The 24674-nt window shown below is 43.9% G+C and overlaps 1 protein-coding gene across 3 annotated transcripts in view; it reads right to left on the reverse strand.

The window, feature by feature from the left end:
* TAPT1 (transmembrane anterior posterior transformation 1) overlaps positions 1 to 24674 on the reverse strand; it is a 55628-nt gene that overhangs the window by 16239 nt on the left and 14715 nt on the right. For all 3 annotated transcript variants that reach the window (XM_054581956.1, XM_054581958.1, XM_054581957.1), the window contains exons 3-7: positions 15524 to 15642; positions 5384 to 5546; positions 2911 to 3046; positions 1461 to 1558; positions 1222 to 1291 (exon numbers count right to left, since the gene is read on the reverse strand). In XM_054581956.1, the coding sequence (XP_054437931.1) occupies positions 1222 to 1291; positions 1461 to 1558; positions 2911 to 3046; positions 5384 to 5546; positions 15524 to 15642 (586 nt within the window). The remainder of the gene's footprint in view (positions 1 to 1221; positions 1292 to 1460; positions 1559 to 2910; positions 3047 to 5383; positions 5547 to 15523; positions 15643 to 24674) is intronic.

A 24674-nucleotide genomic window follows, 5' to 3' on the forward strand; every position in this document is an offset into this window, starting at 1 on the left:
GTCTGATTCCTACAATGGTCTTTGGGGACATACGACAACTATTTTCATTTGGAAAAAAAAACAGAAGCAGAAAGTGAAAGACAGGACAGGGCAATGTAAAACCCCCGCGTGGCAGAATGCTGCATTTTCGATCTGGTGAACATGAAGTGTGCGAGTGCTGGCTGACAAATCCCTTCGCTAAACAGTAGTATTACAAGAGCATTTCTTAGGATACATGCAGAACTGAGAGGGGAAAATGCTCAAATTAGGTTAGCTTTCAATAACATTTATATAACTTACTAAATACTCTCATCTTAGCCTAAATGAATTTAATAAAAGCAAATAACTAAATCCCTGCTAAAAGTTGTTCACACCTGTCACTTTATAAACTACTTTCTTATTACAGCCTAAGACACTAGGAAATCAAGAAATAAGATTAGGTAAATCGGCTTCGGCAGCGAGCCCGGCACACCCTATACATGCTGCAGAGACGGGGGGCGGCGCGCAGGCCAGCGTGGTCACTCACGTGGTAACCCTCCCCAGCCTGTGCACATGCAACGGTCATTTCTCTAATATTCCAGAAGCTCACACTTCTGCGCCCCACCTTGCCCTCCAGCGGTGGGACCCCCAACAGACCTCTGCATTTCTATTCCACCTTGCAGCCCTTCCTCAAAGTGTCTTGGCTTCTCTTTGGTTAGGCCCACCTTTCCCTGTAACTCCACAGCAAGTGAAACGGGCTTTTATTCCACAGCCAAGCCTGGGTCTCCGTAAGTGCGCTGGCACCTGCCATTTGTGTATCGCCTGAACTCCTAGACTCCTGCCAGTTAGGAGCAGGGCGGCCTTCTGCAGGGCAGCTCGGCCCTCAGCTCTTATTTGGAAGGGTCTGAGTTGCCACAATTCTGCTCTTAGTAGCTAGTGACCTTGGCAAAGTCAAATACTTTTCCTGTGTTTTAGTTTTCACATCTAAAAATGCAGTAATATCATCTGCTACAAACAAATTTCTGGATTCATGAGAAGTTTCTGAACGTATATAAATGTTTGTAATTTTTTACTATCTTTAACATCCTGAGATTGCAATAACCAAAATAATAAGCAAACTTAGTAAAGATGTTAAAGGGAGTAAGAGAAAGCCCAGTTTAAGTCAAAGAAACAGTAAACCACAGGAAATGTGACATCAGAGTTTGAGAATGAATTGCAAAATAATACTGCAGGAAGCTGCAAGCAGAATCTAACTGTACGTACCGCTATTTGACATCTGAAAAAGATTATTCTTTTCAAATTTCTTGAAAACACTTCCTTTAATTTCAACAAACTGAAAAGTAAAAAGAAAAAATATCATTATGACAGTTTTAAAAATGGACATAATACATATAAAACTTCCTGAATAAATAACACTTAGAAAAAATAATCGATCCCATTCAGAATATTGCTGTTAAAGCGCCCATATAAAGTGCCAAAAATGTAAAAAATCCCATACTTACATTATTAGACATCATGATAGTAAGCAGTGACTTGTTGTGTGAGTTAAACGCTACATTGAGAGTTGTTGCTTGAACCATTATAAGAATTGCATGCAAAACTAGCAGTAAGTGAGGTCAAGGAAAAAACCTGTCTGTTGTCATATTAGATGAATAGAAAACACTATACAGTTTTCAAAGTGAATAATGAGGAGAAAAGATAGCTAGCTGTGCGTATTTCATCCTTTGTAGTTTTCCACTAGTGGGTCGAGCTCTGACAGGATGGAGATGAACGCCACCCGTGTGAAACGCACCCGAGCAGAACCAGACCCCTGTGCCCAATCGCGTGGCCTGCGGGCCCCGGACCACGGCTGCCTGGTTCTTTCTGGTTCTCTGGCCTTGGCTATAATGCTTGGGAAACAGGCCCTTTAACAGTTCTGTTAAATAAGTGGAATAAATTATGGCGAATACTGAAAGAAGACGCTTAGCAATATACGTTCTGAATTAAGATGATCTGCATTCTAAAATAGAAAAACACATAGCAGAAGTCTGGAAGAGATTTGCCCCTCTGGTCCTTCAGGGGGTGGGGAGCCGACGAAAGTAAGAGTTGCCTGATAATTAAGATTTTTCTTCATATGTCATTTTTTTGAAGAAATCGTTAAGGTTCCAGAATTATATTCATATTACACATGGAACAGTTTATTTAAATTAGAACAGTGACTTTTATTCCATTATACTTGAAACAAGCTTTTACTCTATAGAAACCTTCCCACTTAGTCCTTTAACTTTCTAAGTATCAATCCAATTCTTTCAAGTATCACTGTTTCAGAGAGAATATAAACAAGTTATAGGACATGTTCCTGTGAATTTGAGTTCTGACTCACATGGAACTTCAGTGCAGGTACACGTGTGTGTAAATACATGTGAATGGGCACACATACACACTGCTAATATATAATAAAGCCTTCACTCTTCAAAAGAAAAGCTTTAAGGTGGGGGTGTAAGAGGAGAATAAAACCTCTAAAATTCCTCCCACCAATTTCAAATTTTACTTCTAGATGACCTGTACACATTTTAAGCCCAGGTTGTAACAAAGAATTCACAGGCATAAAGATTAACTAAAAAAAAAAAAAAAAAAAAAAAAAAAAAAAAAAATTCCAAGTATAGTCACACAGATCTACATAAATATAAAATATATATAATACCTTAAGTCAAAAGTCCTTCCACATAATCAGCTACACTGAGACCAGAACTGTTTTTCAGCAGTTCAAGGCAACACGCATACATAAGGCTCTTTAAGTTAATTTACAATGACTATTATACCTAATTTCTCAAAAGAAAGCAGATATTTCACATTACTGTTCAGGACACACACATACATCTTTAAATTAGAGAAACTAATTTAAAACAAACCAAACAAAATAATGTAGACTGCACATAACTCTTGGAATTTCTGATACGTCTAAAAGGATACAGACATAGAGAACAGCCATGAAAAAGTGGGGGATCACCCCAATGTGGGCTCTTTTCCTTTCTTTAGGCTCTGTTGCTGTCCAGTAGAGAGCATCTAATATATCTTGGCCAAACGATGAAAACAGACGATCTGCTACCTGGAGGGAAAAATTATTGTAAAGGTGTTTCTTAATATTCCATTTAAACATGTTACTAAAATTCAGAGGCAACTCAAATACTAGAGATGTGCATTTATACAAAAATTAACTTTTAAAAATCCCACTGGAAGGTAAGCTCCCGAAGAGTAGGGTCTTGTTCACACATTTGCTGCTGCATCTTTATTCTCTGACTCACAGTGAGAGCTTCACTTCTCATGTCCTTTGAATGAGTTTGTGACAAAAAAAGTCTTAGTGCATGCTGGCAAAAATAAAAGGGAGAGGACCCATCAAAATCATAGTTCCTCTGCTTTTAACATCCTCTAAATTCAAGCTCAGGAGTCAAACTTAAATCCTTCAGGACAAATACATCATTTGACCCTTTCTATTCATACCTGATATTTGTAAACAATGGCAGCTACAATTTGTTCGGGGCTCACCGCACAGAGTATGTCGATTTACTTCGTAAGACATTTTCAGGTGCTGGTCTCCATGAATACAGCGTGATAAGTGAAATGAAGCGCGTGCACACACCCATAAGAAGACAGCACAGCATTTGGGATTCAGCTGAAACGTCACATTCTAAGACCATCCGATCTCCTGTGGCTCCCACAGTCTCTAATGCCCTGCCCTGGTCTTTTCATCCTGGCATGTGTCATTTCCCAGCACTTCCTGGCCTCTGGGTTTATTTTCTGTCTCCCACCAGGGATACAGGCTCCGTGAGACTGGGCTTTGTCACCTATGGATCTTCGGGGTCTCTGCCAGTTCTTGGCATACTGGGTCCGTCGAATATTTACTGAACGAAGGAATAATGCAAGAGCTACTACTTGGAAGCCCTTACCACATGCCTGGCAGTGTGCTGTTGCCCTTTCTGTGTGCTGTTTTATTTATTAGTCCTCAGAATTCCCCTGTATTTCCAATTTACAAACGAGAACTGAGGAGTAGAGGGCTCGGCAGCCAGCAGCCGTGTGTAGGAGAACCAGGGTCACAGGCGGTGTCTCTCTACACCAGAGCCTGGGCGCTCCTGGTCCACCACGCTGGACCACGCCATCAACTGCTGTCCATGAAGTGAGGAGAATTAACACTATTTTGATCAGCAATTCATGGATCCTTCTTTTTGATCTATTTCATAATAACAGTAAGAATGCCCCCTTGAAGAGGACTTTGTGAGTCAGGTGGCGTACACATTGAGTCAGGGGGAGGCAGAGGCCCTGTCATCTGCAGTCCCCAGGGAGGCAGGCAGTCAGGGAGACCACAGGGCCCTGGCACGAAGAGCCACTCCCACGGCTGTCGGAGAGAGATGAGGCCCAGGCCTGCCTTTCCGAGTGGGCGCGGGGAGAGCAGGGTGGTCACTCGGCCTCATGAGCTTGACTCACACCCGCCTCCTGCGTCCCATCAACGGGGCACAGTAGGCACAGGACACTGAGCCTGGAGTCAGGAAGCTGGGGCTGGTTTGAAATCATCTCGGTCAATGAATTTAGGAGTAGCCAGGCTGGCTCGAGTTCCACACCTTCCGTGACGAGCTGGGAAGTCCGCAGGGACCATGGCAACGCAGCCCAAGCAGAAAGGCCTGCAGCTACCACATCGCCCCACTTGCCCACCCATTAGGAAAAACCCCTCTCTGGCTGAGTTAAGACAGGCTGACCTTACTTACATTCCTAAAACACCGTACAGAAAAATGTAATGTGAATCTCAAAAATGTATAATGTAGGGTAACTTATTATGTATCAAATATTAAGATTCTGCCTATAAATAAAGCCTATTTTGCTTTGTGTAACAGTTTTTGTATATATGCAGATTTTCACCTGCTGACTACTATAAAGTGAGATATATTGTATAAAAATGTTAAGTACTTAGAGATATTGGGAACCTTAAGTTTACCTGCTCTATTTGAAAATTCACAGCAATTAAAAATGTAAATCTATTACAGCCAGCATATATGTAATCCTAACATTTTCTTCATAATTTTTAAAGTTCTAGCAAAAACTAGGCATGGGTTTCCAATGAATATGCAAAATAAATTTTCCCATGATTTGACAATTTACATTCTCAAGATGGCGATGACTCAGAAATGTCCAGACAGCAGGTCCTTCGTCCTGACTTGGGAGCAGGGCCTGCCTGATCTGCCCCCTGCAGGTCCCCGGGACCAGCAGCACAGGCACAGCTTGTTTGAAAGACAGATTCTCTAGCGCCAGCCCGGACCTAGGGAATCAGAATCTGCACTGCCACGAGGCCAAGGACCGGACAGGCCCTGCGGGCTGGAAGCACCCTTACCGGGGCCGGGGCCGGGGCCGGGGCCGGGGCCGGACCGGCCAGGCGGGGAACAAGGCCCTTCCTCACCTCGAGCATGTTGTAGATGATGTAGAGCTTGATGACCGACTGCCCCCTGATCAGGTGGTACATCATGGAGTAGTCGACGTAGTGCATCATGAAATAGCAGATGACCAAAATGACACCCTTCAAAATGTCACACACCTGGGCTGGCTGGAGCAAACGCCTGTCCCTACGACATAAGAAGTAAGAAAAATATGAGTTTTACTTTGTATGTTCTTGAAATAAAGAATCTTTACTGGACATATACTGGCATACAATGGTAATGAGAATTAGGTTCATCTTTTAACTTCAAATGAACAAGGAATTTATCCATGTAACCGACTACTCAACAGTGTGAAATTTTCTGCCCATGTATAGAACATAAAGATGTTAAACCAGAATGACTATCAGAAGTGGGCAACCTTAACAAGTGAGCAGAGTGGGCAGGTGTCTGCAGACGGAGAGCTTTAAAGCCACGCATTTCTAAGATGACGACCTCAGCCTCTAACCTCACCACGAGGCCCCGAGGCCTGCTGCGTCAGCCCCTTTTACACGGCATTCGCACTCTATGCACATTGTTCCGTTCACGGCACTTTTTATTTAATGGCGTGACAGAGTTCCCCTATCAGTTCATAAGGAACTCATACTTCCACAATAGTGTAATGTTCTGGTGTGTGGATGTACCGTAAGTGACTTAACACTTCATCGACAGATTTCCAGGTTTCTGCAACTACAAACCACGATGCAATGTCATGCTTCATATGTAAAAAAGTATGTTCACAGAATAAATTCCTCCAATTGGAATTCCAAGGTTATGTTCACTAGACATTTTGACAGAAGAAGTGACCGGCCCTCCACAGGGGCTGCACCAGCTTAGACTTCAACTAGAAACACACGAGAGAGCCTGCAGCCCATGGGCCTCGGCTCAGTGTTTGGTCCCCTTCTGGATCTTGCCATCCTCTGGTGAAAAACAGTATCCAGTATACTTGCAATGTTAATTTCTCTCATTGGGAGACTGACATCGTCTTAATGTATTTAAGTTATTTATATTTTCTGTGAATTCTCTCCTTGTGTCTTTTTCTTACTGGTTTGTAGAATAGCTTTTACATTACACAAGTTAGCCCTCTGGGACATGAGATGAAAAGTTTTTTCCCAATTAATATGAACAGGAATCATTCCTTACTTCTGAGGTCAGAGCTTGAAGGGCGAAACTGAAGTTGTGAGTGGAAACTAAGACACAGCAAAATACACATTAGAAAAATAGTTTAAGGTTTATTTCACTGAGTATAAACTCCCATGACAAGGATGGGGAAGGAGCTTTCTCTAAGTCTACTGCAGGCTGGGTCCTCAAGACAGAAAATGCTCAATCTCCTGTTGGGGCAGCTTTTACAGACAGCCCCACGGACAAAAAGCGCCACACAGTCTTTTCCTTAGGAGCTGCAGAATCTCCTCGTTCCCACCCACCGTGACAACACCTACCCCGAGGTGTAAGCTTACTTTCCAGCTGGGCCTCTGACGTGCGGAGCCATCTACTTACTACAGCTGTATTCCTTGGCTACCCACTCTCTGGAGCACTTTCCTAACCCTGTCCATGTGTGGGTCAGAGCCTTTTTTTCCTCCGACAACCCTTGTGAAGTTCAACAAGGACTCTGTGAGTTCCAGCGGTTACCTGGAACACCGTTTTACAAGATGACGATGACGTGTGCCATGCCGGCTCGGGAGCAGATGGCACACAGCCTATCTCTTGTTTTCTACAATGCACATGCATGTGGTGTTCACTGAGAAATGCATTTCATCCGTCCACAGAGAGAATGTGGGATACTGAGAAAGTCCTGAAAAGGGGCAAATCCTGTGAAGACCATGTCCAGGAAGGGCTAGAAGTAGATGGGAAGACACTGGGCTGAACCAATGAGCCTAAAGGGAGATGCGGTCAGAATTCGCCTAAGTCCGACGACACGCCTTGAGACAGGCGGGACAGAGTGAAGTTATTCTTCACAGCTGACGTTTTGGGTAAGACTGCATCCAGGACAAAGCTGAGCAACCTCTGCCAGCGTTTGTCTGCTCCCTTTTCTCCCACGCTGTTCCTCCTCTCTCTCCCAGGCAGACTCTCGCCCTGTTCTCCCTGGGAACCCTGACTGAACTTCATCTCCTGCTTCCAAACATCTAGCCGGAACGCAGATCCCTGCCAAGGGCTATGTAATGATCAAGGCGATTAATCACCTGCCCTCCCCCTGACCTTAAAAATGGAAGAGGGGTCGCAGTTGTTGAGAGCTGGAGATAAACATCTCGGATCTGACAAGGGTGGGAGGGGGTGCATTCTGACCGCTCCCGGGCTCTGCGTGACTGTCACCTCTGGTCCGGCCAGGGGACTAGTGGGGCTGCACCGCCCACCTCTTCCTCAGAAGTGTGGGCACAGCTGGGCATATGCTGAAAATCACAAATCACCCCAGTTACAGGTCTTTGTATATAAAAACCATAGGTCCTGTTTTATGAATTAAAGAAAATGATAGAAACAAAAAGTAGAGACGCATTAATGAATCTGCATTAATTACCAAAATGATTTTGATGACTAACCAAAGCAGAAAATTGGACTTAGAGCTTCTGGGGCTAGATTGGCAACTATTTAATTAAGCTGATCCTAGTGAAAGCAGCTTTACTTAAGAGATAAAGGGCTATTTAATACATACATCTAATTGTATTCTTTATAAACATTTGCAGCAAAGGACCAATATGTTGGTGTATCTATGAAGAACTACTGTAATTAATACAGTCATTGCTAGAAATCAGAACTACCAAACATTGGAAATCTATACCCCCAAATAACACAATACCACCACATTTTGAACCAACATGATAATACATTAAAATTTAAAAATTTAGCATAAATATCTTTAATGAGCTTTATTTTGCCTAGGATTAAAGCAGGTTGTACAAACAGCTGGGGATCCAGCTGGGACATGGCAGACCCAGCCCAGGCCCCTGGCACCCAGCCACCTAGTTTTCACAACAGCCCTGCGAGGGGGAATCCCCCACCCCGGCTGGAAAGATGGGGCAGAGGGCAGCCAGGAGCGTGCCTGCGGCCGGAAGCCGTGCGCTGCTAGGGGCTGTGCTGGGGGCCAGGCCGGGCAGCCCGGCTCCGGAAGGCGTGCTCCTCACCACCGTCTACCAGTTCAGGCTGTTCTGTAAAAGACATTTTAAACTTACAGGAACCAACCACTCGGTACCTTTCATCTCTCAGCATAACTTAATACTGTATAACTAATCACTGTATTGTCATTTCATCTGGAAAAACTACTGTGCTAAAAAGCAAATACATCTATCATCTTTGTTCTTTATTTCCAAAAAGGAAAAAACAGGACTATAGGCCATGGTGTGATCCACTGCTTTCTGTGCTCTCGCTGCTCTGGTGAAAATCTTCTACCATAACTGGTTGCTCCAGAAATGCTTCTGATTTTCAAAATAAGGAGTACTATTCAAATAAAAAATAAAAGCAGAACTCTTAAGGAAAAAAGGTCCTGTTTTCATATAAATGTAGCTGTTAATGAAAAAGGAAAGCTGCAAAAATAAAAGAATTGTTTGTAAGGCAGCATCTTAAAAGTCGTGAGTATTTGTCAGATAGCCTGTCTGAGTAAGAAAACACCTAACCTCAAAATCGTTCACCTGGTTTGCAGCAACTCGAACCAGTCCCAGTATCTGCTTTCTCTCTGCCAGGGTATTTTTAGATGACACTCTGATAAGCATTTCCAGCTCCATGAGAAGCTTAGCCACAGCCCTGCCAATCAACTCTAAACTGGCTTTTGAACAATATTTTCAGACCACAGTTCTTCCTTATAAATGACTGTTAAACAGTAGCTAATGGCAATTCATTCTGCAAATGCTGAAAGCCCCATATGGATGCAGAAACAAGTGCAATAAGCTGTTGAACACAGTGAAAAATCCACTAATCTAATTTACAGGTTGGCTATGAGCTATCATAACACAGGTAATATTAAACAAGGTATTCGACAGAACTTAAATTTAAATTTTCAGGTTAAACTGCTCTTCCCGAAACCAAATTTCCTACATTTCTAAATTTTATCTTTTACTCATGCAAATGCTTCCACTGGATTTGCAGTTACCAGCTGAAGTGTTCTCATTGTTTCAAAGGCCCACGTATTTATGGGAACAGAATGACATCGTGAACAGAATGATATTGCAGACAAAGGTGTCAGGGGAAGGCTTTTTCCTCCCCTGTTTAGCAGAAGATAATATGCTCACCAGTAAAAACTGGTCACAGACAGAAAGATCATGAAGGAAGAGGAGGCAACACAAGTGAGCAAGAGAAACGGGGTAACACCTGCCTAGTTAATTTTCAAATCAGTGCTGAAAGATGCTAAGGTATCATCACAAGATACTTGATTATAAAATATATAGGCTGGACCTTTCTCTCTTTCTCTATCTCCTTAAACATTTTAAGCTATTTGTGATATAATTGAAAGAGTAAAGAAATATAAGCCCTCCTGAAATGAAAAACATAAAATATTAAACATGGTTCTCATTTATGAATGGTAAGTCCCTTTATAATTTTAAAGTTAAACTGGAATAAAGTATTGAGACTAAGATATTTTCCTTAATTAGAAAACTAAAAATTTTAAATCTTGTTTTCATGACATACAGTAGAATAACAACTACTAAGTGCTTAAAGTTTTCCTTGGGCTTTAAAATAATTTCAAACTATACTAGAAAAAAAAAATAACTGCTTTTATATAAAGCCATGTCAGGTGTTTGGAGTGACAGAAAATGAAAACTGCTTGTATGGAAGGCACTAAGCTCAGCTGACTGCTGCGGCAGTGGGTATAAGCACAGATGTTTGCTGTCAACTCTGGCCCAACACGAGTCAGGAAAGATCACTTTTCTGAGCGGTTTTCCCGTGTTTGTGGGGTCATGGTCAAATGCTGCGCAAATGTGGACAATGCTTTACAAGCAGGTAAGGCTAGGGAGCCACATTTTCTGCAGTACGTGTCTACTCCCAAGTGGTTATGTCCACCTATGCTGGGTTTTTTTTTTCCCATTATAGTTAATATTTGTTTGAACTGACGTCAATCTGGCCAAGAAAACAGAAGGAAAAATCAGGGTTTACTCACCACAAGGCGTCCCTGTGACACCACACGCCAGTCTACAAAGTGAAAGGGCTCCTCCCTTCGGTCTGATTTACGAGAGAGAAAGAAAGAGAGAAGGTTGTCATGTTGCTACGCTACTTAGAGTGTCATGTGAGGAAACAAGGGACACCACCACCTGATGTTATGAAGACTCTCTCATAAAACAGATACACTGCTCTCTACACATCAGCCATGTGGTCAGCCCTGGGGAGAGGAAATAACAGACATACTTGTTTCTCCAGAGAGAGTTACCAGGAGCTCTCCCTACATGTGCTACAGGGGTGGTGTTAACCACTTAGGCCAGAATTAAGGCACGTGTCTAAAATGAGAAAAATCTATCGTGTGTGTGTCAAGTTAATTTTAGGTAGAACTATCTTGGAGGAAGTAAGGCACACAGAGGAAATCCAGTGGGTTAGGAAACTCTCAAGCATTTTAAATTTTTAACTTCTGGGAGACAGGAGTTTTTCTATGAGGTTAACACTCAAGAGAAAAAGACACTATAGCCCCTTAAAAAAAAGAAGTCCAAAAGTTCAAATAAGAGTTATGCTGAACGCTGGAGTGAGATCAGAAAATCTGCTTGCACATATTTTATTTGCTCTAGAGTAAAAGAAAAATACTCTAGTATGTATTACTTAAATCTATTCTACACTTAGTACCTTCTGAAAAGTTTTCAAAAATAACTATTGGATGTTGGCACCAGATAGTATCATTTTTCTCTATAATTGCCCCCAATTTTTAACTCAAATGTGACTGAGAAATCCAACACACAAAATGGAGTCACAAGTTTCAGGAGGAAAGAGGAGTCACAAAAATGCCAGGCAAATTAAAAACATCTATAAAATTGGTTCTTCTTTATTCTGTAAGTAAATTTGGAAAAATTAGGCTTGATACCTCCCTTAGTATAACAACATACTTTTATTCTTCTAAGAAACATGGATACCTCAGATAATGAATCAAAACTTAATTCTGATTTTCATGTCCCATCATTTAAAAAATTATCCTAATCGAAGAAGTACCTGGAATGTTTTTCTAAAAAGATACTACTCTATCTGGGAAAGAGGGAAGAAATACCTACTTGAATCTGCTTTGAAAGAATCTGGGCCTGCTTCTTTATTTTAGTCTATAATAAAACATTTGGGAGCAAAGAATTTTCAAGATTGTTCATTCCGTAGGAATAGTTTTCACCGCGGTGTTCTTGAGAATACTGAGGAGAGATGTAAACGTTTTACGAAAGCAAGCATCCTTCGCAGACAACACACAGAACCGCCGAGTGAAGCTGATGACCCTGCCGATACCTTAAGTGAACAACACTTTAACGGGCAAAGCCTGACGAATGCCCCCCAGAGCACTCCCGGTGATGGCGGGGTGTCCCCGAGGGGCTGCAGAACTGCTCTGGCCCCTGGGCGCTGGCTCTCAGCTTTAAGGTGGGGCAGCGAGTCCTTGCCGTACACACAAGCAGAAACCCAAAACCCACAGCGAGTTTGCAGAAGATTTAGATATGGGTTCAAAGAATGAATTCTAAAGCAGAAAATATGGGAGGCTGTCAACTTTCAAAAGCCTCTCACAAGTGCTGTACCAGGTAGAATTCTGCAAGGAGACGATGCGAACACACTAATCTCAAATACGAAAAGGCGTCCATAATGTTATTCCACTGTAGATGTGATATTGAAACAAATAGTGCTGGACCACAAGGAGTTACTGTTTTCACATCTGCATCTGGATTACTTGGACTAATCTCCCCTTTACCCCCTCTTCGGGGAATAATTTCAAGAACTAAGAGACTAGGATAAGAGTAACTTTTATTTATTTATTTTTTTAGCAGGAAGAAACCTGAAATAGAAGAGAGAGGAAAAGAAAACAGGTACGATATAATCAACTCCATTGCTGATTTCTTTAATTCCTTCTTATCCCTTCGGAAAAAATTCAGTTAGACCGAAGGGAAGAGCACTTTTTGCTGGCTGAGGAAGACAGAACGCGAGGCAGCTACAGGCAGGATGCACCTGATGCGCTTTAAAGGGAGCGGGGAATGTTGGAAGAAACGCTGTAAGAAGGCAGACTCTGGCTATTTCTGAATAATAATAAAATTCTGCAAAAGTAAAATGTATGTTTATACTCCTATAATATTTGAAAGCTCTTAGGCAATATCAACAATAGCTTTGTTAATATAATTTTCACATTACAATTTAAGTTTCAAATATTTCAAATTTGGTGCTTATAAAAAAATTTCAAAAAGACATTGTTTTCTAAATTGCCCAAAGAAAACATAAATTACAACCCAAATCACCCAACTGTGATAAAGCACATGAAGGCTAAAGCAGGCTAGTACTGTATAATCTGGCCTACATTCAGGGTATTTAAAACTGCTGAAGTTCTGTTGCACAATTTTAGCTGCACTTCACATTTTATATATAGCACATATTTAGTTGTGATGTCATAAAATGTAATTTTTCAGTTGATTCAAATTGCAGAGTGAAGGCTGTCTACCCAGGGAACTTCCTGGAGTCCTAAGTGTAGGGTGTAACACACTGCCCTCTAGTGTCATGTTAGCTACAAAGCCCTGAAAATAGGACACTTAAATTTTGTTTTTAAATGTTACTGAAATTAAAACTTAGATTGCGAAGTACAGCCTGACACACAACGCCAATCGTCCGTGCTTTACATGCTGAGTCTTTGTTAAAACACACAGGAAAGGCTGGCCCAGAGACCACCCGCCTCTCACGACGACGCCTCTCACGACGACACCAGCGGGAGCGAGGACTGAAGACTCCCGGCTCCCGGCAAAACCTCTCCCAGCTTTCAGGACTAACTCTGAAAGACTTCTCGAATGCTACTTTGGTGCCCTGCTTCCCCAGGTGACAAAGGACACACAGAGATGACCCAGTTTAGATGCCTGTACCACAAAAGGGGTCTTCAAACAAGAGCCTTAAGAAAGAGGCCCTTGCGGAAACCCCCGCTGTCAGAGGGCTGCACTGTGTGCCCCAGACCCGAGGAAGAACCCGGAGGGAGGGGGCCTGAGGGTAAAAACATCCTTCACATTTTACCTCCTCACGCCGTCGGCCACACAGGACATGTTTCTTTAAAAACTGCTCACTTAAATATGGCTAGAACACAAATTTGCCTCATACTGTTGATCAGAGAATAACTACGAAGTAATCTAACTCATCATACAGATGTGAAAATCCCTGCATGGCATTATTTTATGTCAGGCAGCTTCACCTGGCTTTACCCACATGTCCTTGTGATGTAATTACACATGAAGATTTGTATGTAATAATGTCTTACTAGCTTTTTTTGGTGGTTTTCTGAAAAGGTAACTGAAGCGGCCCTGATGTTACTGAGCTCCCAACAGCGATACAAGAAAAGAGCACAGGGGGTTAGGCTCTGTTAATATTAAAGTACACGCTGCAAGGGTCTTAAAAAGAGGCTTATCAATAGGAATAAAGCTTCTTAAAAATTCTCCCAAAGGTATAAAGGATGTATTTGATACCTTAATGTTGATGGTAAATTCCTAAAAAGATTCTCACATCTGATTAACACATAATTAACAAAATACGTAACAATTCTCTCATTCTGGAAGGAAAGTAAGATTAAAAAATGAAAAGTATCACACACAGCAATAATATATTAATTCTTATCATTGTTTTACTCTGCATAATCTTGCAAAAATTTTTTACTCTTCTCACAATATAATCATGATCGATAAATTCTTCTATATATATTTGAAGAATTTCTTCCTTACTAAGACCAAGTAAGGTTCATTTTTAAAGGAACTATATGTTATTCAGTGCTTACTAAATAGTATGTATATGCTCTTTTACTACTTTAAAAGAGAATCTTCCATGACTTTAGTTTTCAAAAAACATCAACATATAATTCTGTATCTTGACCAATGACTTTGTAACTCAGTTTCTATGGTTAAGTTATTGATAAGAACTTTACTAAGTATATTTTTATATATCACAGAATAGCCACCTACTTTAGAGTGAAATGAAATTGTACATATTGTCCATTTCCGTATTTCAAAGCTTTCTTAGACTGCAATGTATTAGAAAAGTGATGTGTGTTAGGAATGTAACTTGGGCAACGATGCCAAGAACTGCAGGAGCCTGTCACGGGGAGTGACCGTGCAGAGCGGAGACGTGCTGACGCAGCCACACAAAGAAAGAGAACTGTCTAACCCAGCACCTTCTAACCTCAGGCCCAGTAAAGCATCATGATTCACATCAAGCTTCATCTTTTCACCGTCTTGTTCCCAATTTTGGTAGAGAAGAAAGGGAAGGAAATTACTATTTGTTCCGGTCTACTGTGAGCCAGCCACTGGGTGGGGGGTTCTTTCTAACGCCTCCCAGCCGCTGTGGTAAAAGATGCCGGGCCCCCAACGCCCCCTTTATACTGCTGTGGAAATAGGCCTAGCCAAGTCAAGTAGTTGCCCCCAAGCCACCAGCCAATCAATGTTGTCGCGCTGTCTGATGCTTCCCACTTGGACAAGAGTCTTCAGGAGGTGTCCCCTCTCACAAATCAGAGGAAGTCTCACCTGTAATCAGCCGCTAAGTAAGGCTCCCCAGGCCACTAAGGCAGTGACTCTCAAAAGGATGGAGGACGAATCCCTGCAGTAATGGCTCCTTAGGAGACTCTGATTCCACTGCCCCCACCTCCTCGCCTAGAACCCAGGCCTCACTTCACAGACGGTGCCCAGGTGGCCCGTTAAGGGTGCCGGGCGAGGCAGCACAGAGGCAGCGAGGCCCCGACTCTCAGGCCGAAGGCCCTTCCGTGGTCCCCACGCACAGCCTCCTGCTGCTCTGGTTCAAAATCATTCAGAACATAAGTGTGGTATACAAAGTACAAGTATTAAACAAACATACATTATGCATTAGAAAGACAAACAGCATTTGTTTATTCATTAAAGACCAAAGTGTGAAAAAGCAAATGAATTATCCTTATTCTGCAAAACCTATCCATGTGATTATTTAGTTTAACAGCTGTAAATAGTAAAAGTAACAAACACTTAAAGTAGTGATCTTACACTTACCTTAAGCCATAGCAAGGCAGAGTGAAGAGCCTGAATAGAGCCAGGAAGACTCTCAAAGGAAGCAGGGTGAACACATACAGAAATGCATCCAGGCACAGAAAGATGCCAAAAACCATGAGCTGGATGTTCAAAGGAGAGAAGAAAACAAAACATAAATAATCTTTAAATATTTGTAGAGGAAAATTTTAAATAAGGAATTGCTAAACTTTGTGTGAAATTCATTTCTCATAACTTAGTTATGGTAGAAACAAGTTAAGTAGTTCTATGTGTAGATGAGCCATATTTTAATGAAAAATCCTTTTTCAAAGTACAAATTTGTACTTCTCCTTCCAGAGCCTTTGGTTTACCAACTACAGAAATCAATTACAGAAGCCAATGACTCAAAACACAAGTTGCCCTGGACCACAGCTATGAAAGATCTGATGTGGCTTTCTGGGAACTTTCTCAAACTTTAAAGATATTATAGACAACTTTTAGGAAAACTTTTTAACTCTAAACTTTGTTCAACATTCCTCCAATTTCTGTAGCATTATACATTTTTATCCATTAAATGTGGGACTACATTTCATAGAAGGAGGGTGAAGTCTTTCGATGACTTGGAGAAGTAGCCACACCCAGGCTCCCCAGCCCTGCAAGAGCTGTGACTTCCTGTGTGTCTGACACACAAGTGTCGTACGGTATCTACGACCTTACACATCACACTTCATGTATCTTTTGTCAACAGACAGTCCTACATAAATACATGACATAGTTAAAATCTGCAGTTAGGGCGGAATTGCATCCTGCCCCCCCCCGCCCCGGACCCCCGATATCTATGTTGAAGCTCTAACCCCCAAGTACCTCAGAATATGACTGTATTTGGAGTGGAAGTCTTTACAGAGGTAATTAAGTTCAAATGAATTCATTAGAGCAGGCCCTAACCCAGCATTTCTGGTGTTCTTTTTAGAAGGGGAAGCCTGGACACAGAACTGGACAGAGGGAGGGTGGTGCAAAGACACAGAGAGAAGACAGCTGTCCACGGGCCAAGGAGAGAGGGCTCCGGAGAAACCAGCCCAGTCGATGCCTTAGGCTTTGGCACTGCGACTCGCAGCTGCCCAGTCACGGTGCTTTGTCACAGCGGCCCTCGCAGCTGTGACATACCTCAAAGAGGAAGGACACATTTTATAGATTCTTGGCAAGGTGTCTCAAAAATATGTTTCTCATATGTACACATATGGAACTTTTTTCTAACAATTTAGACCACGAACTACAAAGAAAGTACAACACTAAACTATAGTCAGGGCTCAGACTGCACATTCTCGTCTTCCATCCACGACAGGCGGTCAGAGTGGCCATCCAGTCTGTCGCCGGCAAGCCAGCGTTCTGCAGGGTTCCTTGTTTACACGCCTACAGGGGTGTTGCAGAGAAGACTGAGCATCGCCCACATGCAGCCAGTGGTCACTATTTATTACTCCCGTTCCCAGGTCACCGAGGAGCCTCTCCGTGGCTCAGTGTGTGTGCGTAAGGAAGCGGCGTGCTGGGAAGGACAGTAGGTAGGTGTCTTGCTGGTGACCTGACACATGTGGATGAGCGTGTTGTTCATTCGTCCAACACCCACTAAGCTGCTCATATGACCCAAGCCGCACACCCAGCCCGCCAGGATGGGGTTCCTGCCCTCAGTGTGCTTATTCAAATTTCAGCAAAAAGAGAGGCAGCACACAGATAAAGGTGGTCAAAGAAGCAGTAACGGTGTTGTGACAGAATTAAGGACACAGGGACCAGACAGTGGAGCCCTGGGGAGAAAAGGGCCAACCCGACTTGGGGAGATTTAGAAAAAGCTCCGTATTAGAGGAGACCTTTAATAATATCTGAGAAGGTGAGGGCGGATGGGGCAGGAGGAGCCAGGCCTGGGGGTGGGGAAGGGAACTCTCCGGAGGGAGGAAGCATGAGCAAGCACACAGAGGAAAGTGACTGTGAAGATCACCTTTTTCTCAAGAATGGAAGTACCATCACCTTTCTTTGGCTTACAGGAATTTGCACTAGTGTTGTTTACAGTAAACAACAGTAACTAAAGTCTGATCGACCTCCCCCTTCACGTTTTAAACCAGCCCAATGAACTCAGGGGGCTTCTCATGCTCTAAGCCGACCATGGGACTGGATGACTTGGAGCTGTCACTACCATAGACCTCAGTGTTGCCGTGCAAGGAACGCAGTGGCTGAGACGCAAAGAAAGTGGACTGAGTGGAAAGAAAACATCCCTGGATGTAAGGACAAACAATGTGCAAGCAACAGAAACACCTCCAGGGCTTGGGAATGCGGGAGGGTGGCCCAACCACTATGTCTCTTGTGTGAATGCTACCCTTTCCCATACAGAACTGCATTCTCTGAAATTCTACAAATGAAAATAAGAAAGCTTACTAAAAAAGCAAACAAGATGCAATCCTGCAAACGTCCGTCCCTTCTGGACGGAGGTGAGAAAGCCAGAGCGGTGTGTGGCCTGCCTGGACGGAGGTGAGAAAGCCGGAGCGGTGTGTGGCCTGCGCCAGCCCCTCCGGACGCTGACCTGGTGCAGCTCATTTACAGGGCGACCCCGGGCTGGAGAGGAGCTGCGCCCAGAATGTCCCCCGTGCCTGTCCTGCCTGTGGTCCTCCAGGCAAGCGGGTGTGCCTCCTGCTGGGTCCTCCTGCAGCTCTGTCCGGCAGGCAGCACCGCCCCTCCTGGGCGCTGGAGGAGGCCTCCGCTCCCGGGGCTCAAGGCTTGCCCCAGATCTTACCCACTATTTCTATGAGGCATAGGGATGAACGTCATTATATTTGTGCTAACTCATCTTTTGCCAGTCTGCCTAATGTCATTTAAAAATGCAGAAATAATAGGCATTTAATGAATCAAACTACAAAAGGCATGAAATTTTCACATATTTATATTTATTGCTGGCTTTGAAAAATGTGTTATTAAGAATTAAAAGCTGTGGGCATATATTACTAATGGGGATGTGTACTTTCACACTTTGGTTAATTTGCATGGCATCTTGGTAAAACAGGCAATTACTATTTCCTTTTTATCTGGACGAAATAACCATAAAGTATTCAAGCAGTTGTAAGTAATGGCTCAAGAAAAGTTCCCCTGAAGTCTGCCAGGCGTGACGAGAAAGGCAGAGAGCAGTGCCACTTGCCACTCCATGATTCCCTTTCGAGGAACACAAAAATCTCCTGTCCTCCTTCAAGTGCCACTTGGAATTTCAAAAGAAACACAACGGTGTGGTTAAAATGAAAGAAGCACAATGCTTTTGGAATGTGCTTCCTTCGATCACAGGCGAAAACCTGTCCTACCAGCGGAGAGCCAGGCCGTGGGCCGCAGGTCCCTGTCACCCTCTGCGCCCCGCCCCCTGGACTGCGGCCACCAGCCCAGTCCCGCCTCACTTTGTGCACCTTGTGGAACCTGGGCTCCTGCTTGACAGGAGCCTCACTTTCATGGGGGGAGGCCAGATACCGAGTGTGTCAGCTCTTTAAATTGGCTGTTACAGAAACAACGGAAAGCGGAAAACCTATGGTGAAGAACCAAAGAGAAATGCAAGTGTCTCAAGAAGAAATCAGGCCCTGGAACTTTTGGCATTTTCCACTTTCCTGGGAACAGAAGACCAAACGCTACAAGCTTTCCAAGACTAACACTCATTCTTTGATTTGTTCCTCCTTTTTTCTCAAACATTCGGGGTACAGCTCTACCGTGGCAGAGGCTGTCACAGCTGAATAAAATATATGTTCACTGTTTTAAGAAGATCAAATAAAGTCTTGCGAAGAAGCTTAACATCCAAAGAAGTGGATTCAAATTCTGACCACAACGCACAGTTAGAAATACACTTTACACTGCAATTCACTACACACACACACACACACAACCCTACACACCCAAACACCCAAAACAAGTTTTGCTAAAATAATGCTAACTTTTACTTCATGAAACACAGGCTGATATTTTCTATTTCCTTTTTAAAGAAACGATGCTGGTCTCATTAAATTCATGGCCCACCAAAGGCTGAGGGCGTAATGTCTGAAGATAGGTTTCAGGACAGGCGGCCCATGAGCATCTCCTCCGGTCCCCGGGTGGCCGCCGGCGGCAGCGAGGACAGTCCAAAGGGGCTACAGGGGCTCTGCGGAAGCATCTGCACTGGAATCACCAGGGAAGTGTTGCACAAAAAATGAATGAAAACCGTGGAGTTGCAAATTGCAGTGATTTAATTTAGAACTCATTTCCAGAGTAGAGATTTATAAAAATTTACATGAAAAAATAATTATTTCAAAATAACTCTCTGTTTAATTAGTAAGGCAGAGCTTGAGATTCTTCTCTGGAATAAAAAAAAAAGTGTAAGTGAAAACCAAGGTGCTGTGTGGGGCCTGTGGCCGCGGCCTCAGCCCGCCAGCGCCGCCGCCTGGCACAGGTCCAGAGGCCTGCTCAAGTTCACGAGCCCAAGCAGCGGGGCCAGGCTTCTGGGGGCCTGCAAAAGGCACGGCTTTGAACACTGAAGCCCTATGCCACTAACCACACCTGTCGCTTATCCTTCCGGCCTCAACCTGCCACTGGATTCGCACCACATATATTTAAAAAATAGCAACAAGGTTAGCAAAGTGTTTCACATCTGAACTTCAATGTTAAGAAAAGTACAAAACGGCAATAATTCCGTAATCCTGTATGTCGAAAAAAAGATCACATGCTAGTGAAAATTACCACAGCCAGCTTTTGCCACATTCATTGGGAACCTACTATTGTTCTTCATCATTTGAAAAATACTCGTCTCCACAGAAATAAATAAAAATGCCAGCCTCTCTCTCTCTAGAATGGAGCAAGGTTCTTAACTTTTAAAAATCTATGTTTCCCTTTTTCACAAAAGTCTCCTGCCCTCCTTTTAATGCTCTTTCAAATTTCAAAATAAATAACTTGTTATGGCGAAAATTAAAAGAGCACAATGATTCTGAAATTGGCCTCCTGGCGTTCGCCTTCTGGCGATTCTGAATACTGTCTTGCCACCAGAGCACCAGCTGCCGCCGGCTCGGGGAGGACCCACCAGTCCAGAAGCGCTGGTCTGCAGTGTTCACTGGAAAGCAGCAGCAGAGCAGGAAGGGGCACTTCCGGTCCTCCCCCGGGTCTCACACTCTGCAAAGCTCTGGGTCTAACTCCTGGGAGAGTAGAGATTGTGTCTCGCTCCATTTTACAATGGGAGGACACAAGGTCACTGGGAAGGACACCTTTCCCAGGGACCTGACAATCCAGTGAACTGGACAGAGACCGCGGGGTTGGTGCCCGATGAATGGGGTGTCCGAGAAGCACCGGCCAAGAGGGCGGGTCTGTGCGGTGGCGGGGGCGGGGGGGTGCCTGGGGAGTGTGCACATGGGGGAGGGGATGGAATCAGCAAAGATCCCCGCGCAGGGTAGAAGTTGGGCAGTAGACTTTGCCAGGCACAGCGAGGAGGAACAGAATCCCACACAAAGGGAAGAGTGTGTACAGGTGCAATGTACTGGGAGGCTGTGTGGCCAGAAGGTAATCATACAAGAGGGGCAGAAATCACCTTTGGTTAATCACTAAGGGGCGCAAATCTTTGCCCTACATTCCAGAAGTTCTCAACAGACATGCAGGGACCTATGGTTAGAAGAATGTCAAGGAGAACGGGTTATCAATAGGTAACTTTATAAGGGACTGACTTGGAAAGTAATACTGCAGATTCAAGGTCATCCCTAAAATAAAATAACTGTATTCACTTGAATTCAAAAATTCATGTCCCCAGAAGTCTATACCCTACGAGAGCCAGGTGCTCTTATGATAGGCAAGGTTACGAAAACATGTAACTATGGAAAATCAAGTAATTTTGATAGAGGTCTTGACAATAATTACAGTTATATTTAACACAAGAAACAGATTTCTTAGAGGTAAATAAATAAATCAAATGAAGTTTATAATACGTAGAAAGCTTATTGTAGGGCAAAAAATACCTCCCCCTTTCCTCTCACCTTCTAAATTCTTTTAGCTGGGCTAGTAATCAAATTGACAGAAGCAGATTAGCAGGAGAAAATATACAATGTTTATTACAAATGTACCTGCTGGGGGGACCCATAAGATATGAGATCCAAAGTGTGCTAGAGAGTTCAGGTTTAAATGCCATTATGGACAGAGGAGAAAGGGGGGCAGGGGTCAAGATTTTAATGGAAACAGACATTTTCCAGGTCGCTGAAGAAGAGTGGAACTCACGTATCAAGCCGATTCTTGCCAGGCAACCCAGCGGCAGTGGAGACGGGGGACGTCTAGCTGCCAGGCCCCTGCCTGGCACCCTCCTGCCTCACGCTAAGGTGAGCCTGTCAAGGTTCCCTCGCTGAAGCAGGCCCTTCCATCTGGATCTCTTCGGCAGCAAAGAGGGAAGGTCAAAGGTTCTTTCTAAGTCTTTTGTTTCTCAATAACCAGCTTAAAAATCAATACCCTAAAAGGCATAGTTTTGGGGTGGCAAAATTCTGGTCCCCTTCACTTGCACATGGAAAGGTCTTGAATTTCCTTGATTCTCTGAATTCCAATCCATGTTTAAATGCTGTTATTTTGTAAACACTTGACCCACCTTACTTGATTGAATCCTCCCAACATCCTGGAGGCGGGGACCATTACTTGGCATGCTGCCAGGGACAGGCCGGGCTGGGGCGCTCCCCTGAGAGGGGCGATGCAGCAGGAGGTCAGCTGCACTCTCGGGACCCTGGGGCACACGAGTCACACTAAGGGTCAGAGGTCTCAGCAACTGCTGCAGGCTCCCCTCACAGGCACAAACACACTGTTCAGGGCCTGGTCAGGAAGTAGCATTAGAGCACGGGGAGTAAGCAGGGACAATGGTTAAGGACAAGAAAGATCACATGGCCTGATACAACAAATGGAAAGAAAGGAAAGAGATTTAAGATTGTTTCCAAAGCTAACAGGACAGAAATAAGTTACTGATTCAAAAAAGATAAACAGAGCCCTACAGTGCCAAGTTCACAAGTTGTCTTTTCAATACATCAATGAACGGGGCAGAAGCCTGAAGCCCCCACGGCTGGCGTGTCCTGGAACTACGGGATGGGTCCCCCTCCCCGTGCCCAGCAATCAGGAGGCCGCGATGCCTGGGCCGTGGCCCACACCACCTCTAAGCCTCTTCTGGAGGGGCTCCTGGTGCTGCTGCCCGACTGGCCCTGTGCCCCTGCACTGGGAAAGGTGAGCCAGGTTCAGGAGGGACATGCAAGCTGCTGTCACCGCCTCTGGGAGCAGGGGCAGCATGCCTCAGAGAGAAGGGGAGGCGCGCCAGCCCAGGCAGCTGAGGCCACGAGGGTGCAGGTGCCCGCACGTTCCTGCTACTCGTCAGCCACGCAGCAGGACGTCCGAGTCAGGGGGCGTCACCAACACCGGCCGCTTCACGGGAATTTAGACCGATGGTGCCCCAAATGTGTTTCCAGGAAATTGGAAACTGAGCAGGCTGTCCAAGAAATCACTGCCAACCAACAAGGGCCCGCGGAAGCCCCTCTATTGGTGTCGCCATGAAATCCCAGGGCTGTTTCAATGAACTAAAGGTGAAACCGTGGCTGTACTTTCTTAACACACACTTCATGATGAGAAACAATAAAAAGGCCTCCTATGACATTTTGATTAAGCTCATTACTCTGAAAGGAACTTTTTCAATTACCTTTCCTAAAGGTTACCGCCTCTGACCCTCAAACAAGCGGAACTAAGCCCCCCACGGTTATGTAACATTCCCCTTTCTGGGATCTTTCCAGTCACTCCTGTTTCACAGGCTATAAGCAAGGCCCCGAGACTACCTAGTCCAACCTTCTAATCTTAGACAAAGTCAAAGCCAAAGAAGGTACAGGGCCTTGATCAGGCCACCTGGCTCTGACCTGCATGGCTGAGAGGAGAAGCTAAGGTATTGAATCTTGACCTTAAATATTCCCCTGTGCAACAGTAACCTTTCTCTCTTTCAATAACAACAACAGTTTTTGCCTAAAAATAACAATATTCTAAACCTACAGCAGTATGTATATATTCGACCTGACAAATTTAAAGTTAAAAAACCCACTAGATTCTCAAGACAACTAAATAGTTCTATGTAAGACTGATGAGTTGAATTCAATTTTTTTTAAAAAATGCATTAAATAACTATAATGTAACAATGAAATAAGGGATTGCCAAACCAAAGAGCATAGAATTACATCATAAAAAAGTCAAACATGTATTTTCATTTCAGTTTTAACTTTGATAGGCAAGGTTGCATAAACACATGGAACCACAGAACAAAAGTAATTTTGATAAAAGGCTTCATAATAATCATAGCTTACATCTGACATGCATTTAACATGAGGAATAGGTGTCTCCGAGATAAATGAGTCTGATCTCAGTTTGAAGGGAGACCACGCACAGAAAAGCGCTGAGGTCACCCTGATTCTTTCGGACCCACGTGGAGCACTGCTATGCTAATTTTTGGACACAGAGCTCTGAGGGGCGGCTAATCCAATTACCATTCTCACTGTGTTTCTCCTTTTGTTGGAAAAGTGTAACACTCTCTGTTCCTGGGCCTGTGCAGCTGGGGGCAGCTGGGGATGGCTGGGTAACTCAGTTTGGGCAGTAAGACGAAGCAGAAGGAAGAGCGCCTGGGCCTTCTGGGAAAGCTTTCACTCTTTAAAAAAGGAAGTCTTAAAGGTGGCCCAGCCCCTCTCCTCTTCCTTCTGATGGTGATGCAGATGCAATGCCTGAGGCCGAAGCTGTCCTCTTTCTACTAAAAGGCAACAAGCAAGAGACCCAAAGCCAATTTACCAACAATGTGAAGAGAGAGAAAAAAAAGCTTGCATCTATGCTGGCTTCATTCGCCTGCTGAAACAATTGAGATCTCCTTCCTCTAGACTTGCTTAAAAAAGATCTCATTTCTTTAAGCCCCTGTTAGGTATTGCTGCATACATAGCTAACTGTTAGGTATTCTGTTACATGCACAGCTAAAAGTGTTCCTTAGAAATCTATTTCAGTAGTTTTCCTCCCAAAGCCAGTCTAAACTCCATGGTCTAACCACCTAAGAGTCACTTGGATCCGGCCTGTCCTTCCTGTGTACCCGCCCTTTCTTGCAGGGACCTACAACTTCCACGTCTGGGTCTTCCTAGCATACCCACTCCCCACGCGCACACACATG

This window comes from Pteronotus mesoamericanus, unplaced genomic scaffold (genome assembly GCF_021234165.1).
Source record: "Pteronotus mesoamericanus isolate MK-2021 breed Mesoamerican mustached bat unplaced genomic scaffold, CSHL_Meso_final contig_68, whole genome shotgun sequence".
Classification (NCBI taxonomy): Eukaryota; Metazoa; Chordata; class Mammalia; order Chiroptera; family Mormoopidae; genus Pteronotus; species Pteronotus mesoamericanus.